General features: G+C 55.9%; 1 protein-coding gene across 2 annotated transcripts in view; it reads left to right on the plus strand.

The window, feature by feature from the left end:
- Positions 1–8,201, plus strand: part of MAD1L1 (MAD1 mitotic arrest deficient-like 1 (yeast)) — a 396,911-nt gene that overhangs the window by 10,443 nt on the left and 378,267 nt on the right. For both annotated transcript variants that reach the window (XM_012639097.1, XM_012639098.1), the window contains 5 exons: positions 2,163–2,287; positions 3,068–3,149; positions 4,899–5,029; positions 5,169–5,283; positions 7,394–7,455. In XM_012639097.1, coding sequence (XP_012494551.1) covers positions 2,163–2,287; positions 3,068–3,149; positions 4,899–5,029; positions 5,169–5,283; positions 7,394–7,455 — 515 coding nt within the window. The remainder of the gene's footprint in view (positions 1–2,162; positions 2,288–3,067; positions 3,150–4,898; positions 5,030–5,168; positions 5,284–7,393; positions 7,456–8,201) is intronic.

Genomic DNA, 8,201 nt, shown 5'->3' on the forward strand with positions numbered 1-8,201 from the left:
TGTGTACCTTTTGGGAACAGAGTCCTGACATCAGTGCTGGTAGAAATGGGAGTCTCTGTTCCTGTCCCTTTCTTGTCCCTTTCCTGTGGTGCTCAAGGCCACAGGTGCCAAGAGGAAGCAGATGAAGAGCTGCTAGGGAAGGGGGCATGTGGCCTCATTGGCATTCTGCCTCTGCGTGGCGTTCTCTCCTTGATAGATCCCTGGAAGCAGGCTGCAGGTTGTTTCTGCCGTGGCAGCGCTGGGAGCATGTTAAGGTTATTCCCACATCTGTCTTCTGAAGGGAGCGTTGGCAGGAAAGGAGGCGTGACCCGCTTCCTGAGCAGCCAGTCTTGCCTTGCCTAAGCTCTGGTCCCAGGCCCCGTGTTCTGGGCTGCACCTTCTGAAGGGGCCCCCAGTTCCATGGGGGAGGGTGAGTCATGCATGGCATTTCATGGGGAGCAGAAGGAGGCGAGACCCTCACCGAAGGTGCAGAAGAGCAGGTGCAGTGGGTCCTGCGTGGGGAAGAGAGTGGCTGGCACTGCACGTGTTGTTGCTTTTCCTCTTTGTAGCTGTGCTTAACTGGCACCTCCTCAGAGAAGCCTCCAGGGCCACGGTCACTCAGCCTGGAGTCTCCTGTCACAGTAAGAAGCTGATGTGCTACACTCTCCTCTCTGAGGTTACCTCGTCAGTGGTCTCGTTTCCCCACTGTGTGCCATCCCCGAGGGCGGGCTGTCTTGTCCACGGTGTCAGGCACAGCGCCTGGTGCCCAGTGTGTATAGAATTCAGTGAGACCTCTGCAAGGACATCTCACTATTAGGTATGGTAGTACCTTTCTCTGCAGGGACATCTCACTGTTAGGTATGCTAGTACCTTTCTCTGCAAGGACATCTCACTGTTAGGTATGTCTCTGCAAGGACATCTCACTGTTAGGTATGGTAGTACCTTTCTCTGCAGGGACATCTCACTGTTAGGTATGCTAGTACCTTTCTCTGCAAGGACATCTCACTGTTAGGTATGCTAGTACCTTTCTCTGCAAGGACATCTCTCTGTTAGGTATGCTAGTACCTTTCTTGTCAAGTCCCAGATTGCTCCCCACTGTGTGGTAAGGACACCACACAGACCGAGGGCCAAGCCTGGATAGTGGTGACATGTGTCGGTGGGACCTGGGTCGAGTGCTGTAACCTGCTTCTTTGAAGAGGGTGCTACCTGGCCCCAGATGGGCTGCCCAGTGTCAGTGTGTTTGCCGGGTTCATTATCTTGCCCTCAGCGTGTGGTCCTCTGGAGTTGACACGAGGCTTATATTTTTCCATGTGTTAATTGACGGCCACACTTTGGAGTGGGCTGACGTTTTGTGTTGGTTCTTTCCCTGGGAGAGCTGGGACTTTCCGAGCTTTGGGTCTTTAGCAGGTTGCCTGGTGAGATGTGGTCGGGCTGGCGGTTCCATGTTCCATCGCAGTGGCATCAGGTGGACCCGAGGTTCTGGAGGCTGTTGGATGGGCCCTGCTGGCTTTGCCTGGGGGCCACCCCCGGGTGCTCTCCTTTCCTTTCTGGGAACCGCTTTCTGAGTACATGGCCTCCCCAGTGAGCTGCAGCCCAGCCCACTGGCCTGGGGGCTCCGTCTCCAAGGCCCGTCAGCACTTGTTTGGTGTGGCTTTTGTAACTTAGTGGCCATAGGCTCCATTTCCTACTTGGCAAGTGCATTGCTGTTTCCCGTAGCAACATCGTAGCCAACAGCTGGAATGGTGGCATGAGAGCAGCCAGGGATGATGAGAGCCACGGTTTGGAGGGAAGACCGAGGCACTGGCGTGAGGGATGGGTGGACACCTGGCTGGGGCAACTTTATGAGCTTGGGGCACCAGCCTGGAGGCTGCTGGGTGCCAAGGCCCGACTTTTCAGGCCCATCTTGGCTGGTGGCAGCTTTTGCTCCTAAAGCCCTCTGCCTGGACCATCTCCTCCAGAGGCCTGGCTGTGGCCCAGAACTCTGTCAGTTCATGGGCAGCACAAGGTGTCTCTGGGATGGCTTGCTCTTGAGTGCTGGGTTGAGGGCGGGTCCCAGGCATTAGTGCCTGTCCCTTCTGCCAGGGATGGGGGGAGCAGCCATGGCCCCAGCCCTGGTTTGGGCATGTGGGATGCCACAGACTCCTCCCTCCCTGAGTGGCTCTTTGTCCCCTCTCTGATCTCAGACTGTCAGCGTGTTAAAGGGGAGAATCTCGGAGCTGCAGTGGAGCGTGATGGACCAGGAGATGCAGGTGAAGCGCCTGGAGTCTGAGAAGCAGGAGTTGCAGGAGCAGCTAGACCTGCAGCACCGGTGAGCTGGGGTGGAGGCCAGGTGTGGGGTGTGGGGCCCCACCTTTGCCAGGTGAGCCTACTGGCCGGGTGGGATCTAGATGCACCCTTGGATGCTGTCTTCATCCATAGACTATCAGGAGGGACAGAGACACTGAGGCCTCTGAAGCCAGGACCCTGAGGTCACAATAGCGGGGTGTCTTAACATCCCTGCACCGCACAGGGGCAGCATCTTCTTTCCTCCCCAGTGGCAGGCAAGCCTTCTTGGATAGGGCTTCTGGAGAAGGTGTTGAGCTAGGACGGGGCCTGGAGGCGGGCGGCATGTGGCTGGGAAGGGCCGATCCAGGCATGGGGAATATGCTCAGCAGAGGCTTGGGTGTGAGAGCCTTGATGGAAGTTGTGGTCAGGAGACTTTTGGGTACTCTCCTGGAGAATTTGACCCTTCCCTTCTTGGGAGAGTTCTAGCTCCTTGGTGGAGAGGCCATCCCTGAGAGGGCCCCCTACTGCGGCTGCACCAGGGCTAGGTGTTGCTGTGGGTGTGAGCTGCTATGGGGCAGCGGGAGAGCTGTGGGGCTGCACAGTTAGAGAGGACCTTGAGGTGGTCTGGGCTCACCCCACCTTATACAGTTGGGGTGATTGAGGCCTCTGGGCCAGCCAACAGGGCCAGTGTCCTGGATCTTGGCGATGTCCTGTAGTGGGTGTGTGGTGTGTGCGCGGGTTTATGATAGGGAGCCCTGAAGCTGAGGAGAAATGCTGGCCTTACCACATTCCTGTTTCTGCACACGGTGTATTCTTTTAATAGAAAGTGTCAGGAAGCCCATCAGAAAATTCAGGACCTCCAGGCCAGTCAGGAGGTGAGAGCAGACCATGAGCAGCAGATTAAGGTGAGTTGCTCCGTTTCAGTCCCAGGCATGTTACTGCAGTGGTGTTTCGGCCCTCTGGCCACCTGCAGGCCTTTCTGAGCTGGGGGTGTGCTTGGTGGCATTTGCAGATAGTGAGTGGCCTGGACATTACCTGTGTGCCAGGCACTGTGCTGGGTACCGGGGACACCACAGTGCATGGGGCAGACATTTCTGCCCCCAGGGAGCTCCAGTTCTACTGGAGGAGGAACAACTATAAACCTGTAAAGAAAAAATATAAATGTGTGATAACTTCAAGTACCAATGAGTGCTGGGGAGAAGATACAACATAAAACAGCAATAGAGAGGCTGCACATCTGCCCAGAGTCACCCAGCCAGTGCGCAACTGATCTGGGTCCCAGGGACAGATCCGTCTGACTCAGGCCCTGCTGCTTCTCTGCAGAGGACACTGCCAGAGAGATGGTGACTCTACATTGCCGTTAGAGCAACACCTGGACCCTGAGCTGAGGCCATGTGGCCTGGCCTCTCACTGTCCTCTCTGCTCTCCTGGCCAGGCCCTGGGGCCCCCATGTGCCCTCGCCCCAGGGCTTGGTGCTGGTTTTCCTCCTTAGTCCCCAGCCAGCCCCCAGCACTCTTTCTCCTGCTGACGTCCCCCTGGGCTTCATCCTTCCCTCGAAGCCTTGGGCCTGCCCTGAGGATCTGACTGCCTGGACTGCCTGGTGTCTGCACCACTGTGTCCCCGCTGCTTGACTCGATACACGGCACAGAGATGGGCTCTGTTAGTGTTTGTCGACTGACTGATTTAGTCCTGGTTCTTCCTCTCAGCCTGTTCGGTGGCTTGTCACGGTGGCTTGTCACTAACGGATGCCAACTGTCTCCCATTGTGTCCCAAGGGGCCCAGATACTACAAGGAAAAGTCTGTGTTCCCTGTTGGAAAGACTCAGTCATGACACGTGTCACTGGAGTGACAGAAGCAGATATTACATGGGGGGAGTGCGATGTTTTGCTGCTGAGTGTCTTTGGGCCAGACTTGAAGTAGGTTTCTGCCCCCAGAAACGTCCCTGAGGGCAGGATGTCGGCATGAAGGCCTCAGGCAGAACGTGGTGGTTGGGGAAGCGCTGCCCGCAGAGTGGGTACTGAGGACGCTGCATCAGGGCACACCTGGCACAGCCAGGCACGGCTTCCCAGAGAGGTACCTGAACCATGGAAGCCTCTGAGGACCTGGACAGTTTACCACAGGAACACTGTGGCTTCTGTGACTTTATTTTTTTAATAGACTGTTTTCTTCTTAGAGCAGTTTTGGTTTACAGCAAAATTGAGCAGAAGGCAGAGTTCCCGTGTACCCCCTGCCTACACAGCACAGCCTCCCCCACCACCAGTGTCCCACCAGAGCGTTGCATTTGGTACAGCGATGGACCTGCACTGACACAGCGTGTCACCCAGAGTCCCTACTTCACTCAGGGCTCACTCTTGGTGCTCTGTGTGCTATGGGTTTGGACAAATGTCTAACGATTGTGCCCCTTAGAGTATCATCCACCAGCCTGGGAATCCTCTGGCTCCACCTGTCCATGCCTGCTCTCCCCCCCAACCTCTGACCACCACTGGTCCTTTTACTGTCTCCATAGCTTGCTTTTTCCAGAATATTCTGTGGTTGGAATCCTACAGTATGTGACCTCAGACTGGCTGCTTCCACTCGGTGATACGCACTTAGCTTCCTCCATGTCTTTTCATGGCTGCTCTTTCTTCTTCCTCCCTGTTCCTGGCCTCCATCAGGATCTGGAACAGAAGCTGTCCCTGCAAGAGCAGGACGCTGCGATTGTGAAGAACATGAAGTCCGAGCTGGTGCGGCTCCCCAAGGTGGAGCGGGAGCTCAAGCAGCTGCGGGAGGAGAACGCTCGCCTGCGGTGAGATGGGCAGGGGTGGGTGGCCTCACAGAGTGAGTGTGGGCTCGTGGGCCTGCAGCCCACCACACGGCCGCCGTGGGTCCTGGGGTTCCTCCGCAGGGTGTATGGCTGCCTAAGTGCTTATTTCTGGCCCTACCAGGGAGATGAGAGAGACCCATGGGCTTCTCCAGGAGGAGCTGGAGGGGCTGCAAAGGAGGCTGGGGCGCCAGGAGAAGATGCAGGAGACGCTGGTCAACCTGGAGCTGGAGAAGGAGGTGAGGCCCCAGAGGGGTGCGTGGTTCCCTGTGGCTGCGCTCTGCCCTATCTGTGGCTCCTGGGTATTTGTTACACAGGACAGCTGGTCACCTACAATGTCGATGCTGCTGTGATAGTGTGGTGGGCAGAAGAGTGTCCCAAAGAGGTGGTTCATGTCCTAATCCCCAGGGCCTTACACAGCAAGGGGCAGTCGGGGTAGCTGATCTGCTGACCCCTGATAGGGAGAAGATCCCGGGTCATGAGGTGAGCTGTGTTGTCGTGTGTAGGGGGAAGGTCAGAGTGACAGGGTAAGGTTAGAGTGACAGGGGAAGGACTTGACCAGCTGCTGCTGAGTTTGGATAGGCAGGAGGGGCCACAAGCCCAGGAATGTGGTGGCCTCGGGGAGCTGGAAAGAGTAAGGAAACAGGTTCTCCCCTGGGCGCTCTGAAGGAGCCAGCCTGCCGACACCACGATTTTAGCCCAAGGAGACGCACTTTCCATTTCTGAACTAAGTACTGTGAGATACTCAATTTATGTTGTTTGAAGCCACTGAGTTCATGGTGACTTGTTTCAGTAGCAGTAGGAAACCTAGTACAGATTGGTGAGTCAGCGAGGAAGTAGCATACGCACTACTCACTCTGAGGGATCAAAGTGAGCAGAGACCTGTGCTGGGTTCCCTGTGTCTGCCATCAGGACTCACAGGTGGCCCTCTGTGGGAAGGTGGCAGCGCTGGAAGGCTTCTGAAGTCATCTTGTGGGCAGAGGAGGAAACGGGTTCAGAGAAGCTCCCTCTCCTGCCCACTGCACTGCAAGTTGGACCAGGATGTTGGTCTCTTGGCTCGTGTCTGGATCTCCTGTCCTTCACACTGCTTCCCTGTGGCCGCAGCACCCTTCCCTGGTTCACCTGGCGTGCCTGTGTCCCAGGCCCCAGCTGTTCGTGTTCTCGTAGGAGTGTGAAGCATCCACCACCAACTTCAGTGCTGGGTAGCCGCCCACCTGTTGGGGCCGGCCACTCCCTGAGGGCCTCCTGCCTCGGATGGCATGGAGTCTGTCCCTTTCAGCTGCAGCACATCCAGGCTCTTGGTGGGGCCTCAGAGTTCCCTGTGGCCAGCGAGGGCAGCCAGCAGGGGCTCCCCTCCCAGATGCTGGCTTCTTTAGGAACTTAGCCTGAAAATACAGTTCCCAAGCTAAATACTTTTTTCTCTGGATGTAGTTTTTTAAAAATTATTTAAGATTTGGGGTTCTAGAATCACTCTCTAGCTGAAGTGTTGGTGTGGACACTGCTGGCCGTGTGGCCCTGAGCCAGCCCCTTAACCTCTCAGGAGTAGTCAGTGTCTGCCCTTGGGGTTGTGGGGAGTAAGTGAATTTATGTCAAGTGCTCAGAACAGTAAACGTCAATAGTATCAACTATTGTAAAACTGTTAACCAGACACATGCCTGGCACGTGAGCGGGGCTCTGGGAATATTTGATGGACTGAGTGAAAGCATTGGTAACAGCACTGTGCTTGGCACCAGGTAGAGGTGAAGGGAGTCCAGGACAGAGGTACATAGCTCCTGCCCTGAAGTTGCTTTAGTTCTGGAAGGGCAGTGGGACTCACCTTTTTGGGAGACGGGTCCGTATGGAACAGGCGTGTAAACAGAAGGGCCAGTGAGCCTGTGGGCTGAGTTCCTACCTCCCCTCCCCTCCAGGGCTGGCCACCGAGCGGCTGGGGAACATCCAGCTCAGAGCTGTCTGCCCTCGGGCTTGCTGTCCTGAGGAGCCCCTGGAAGACAGGGGAGAGGGGAGTTGCTCCCTGGGGTAGATGGCTGCAGGGTCATCCGTGAGGCTGTTTGCGTTTTTCTCGCCCTCACGTTCCTTTTGGCATGCCGGGGCATGCTGGGATTCACACTTGAACTCATGGGACCAGGAGGGAATGGGCGTGAAGCACGCAGCCTGGCTCTAGCCATTGGAAATAACCTAACTGCTCCAGCCCAGACTTGGAGCATTTATGCTTCTGAGCTCAGCGAGGAGGGAAGACTCTTTCTTCTAAAAGGTCGCGGGGGGGGCTTTGTGTCATTACTGTTACTGTCAGATTTATGTGATGAATGTTTGGCAGTGGTGACGAGGATGTGGCTTTCTCTGTCTTTTCAGAGGCTGCTGGCGAAGCTGCAGAGCTGGGAGCGGCTGGACCAGACAACGGGCTTGAACCTCAGGTGGGTGGAGGGGCTGGTGCCTCCCGTTGTCCCTTCTTGGAGGAGTCTTCGCTGGTTTTGCCTATGGCAGAGCAGTCCCTGCCTCCTCACTCAGTGAGGTCTCTCTAGTGGGGCTCCTCTGCAGGCTCCTGAGGGAGCTTTTGTCCCACGCTGCTCAGGTTTAATGAGGTGCTTTCACAGCGGGAGGGACATGGAACAAGCACTCTCCCTGCTGAAGTCTTAATAACATCTTCATTGAAAATCAGAATATCCACAGCAAAGTGGTGGCAGGTATCTGATTGCCCTGCATTGTTGGGCTTTGTTAAAGGACTCTTTTTGTATATGCTGAGGGAGTAATTGCTTTTTCGGAAATCATTTCTTTTAGGTGCTGGTAACCAGCGGAGACGAACTGAGATTTTAGGGTTAAAGACGACCGCCACAGTGGGGAATTGTTGTCCCAGTCAGTGCCTGTAGCAGCTGATTGCCAGCGACGGGGCTGGGTGTGGGGGGGGCATTGTGTTTTGCCCGGCATCCTGCCTGTCCTTTGGGGTGGTGCTCATGCCTGACAGTTGCTCTCTTGGTCCCTGCCCTTCAGCCCCACCCGGGGATGGACTGCCCAGTGGCGCTCTCTCCTTGGCTGCCTGTGTGCTGGTCTCAGGGAGGGTTCAGGATTGATTTTTTGATTGAAGTAATTTTTTGATAGAAGTCATTGGAGCCTGGGGGCACAGGGCCTGTGTAAACAGCCTTTTGTTTTATTTGCTTGTGGG

The sequence above is a fragment of the Propithecus coquereli genome, unplaced genomic scaffold (genome assembly GCF_000956105.1).
Source record: "Propithecus coquereli isolate 6110/MARCELLA unplaced genomic scaffold, Pcoq_1.0 Scaffold137, whole genome shotgun sequence".
Taxonomy (NCBI): Eukaryota; Metazoa; Chordata; class Mammalia; order Primates; family Indriidae; genus Propithecus; species Propithecus coquereli.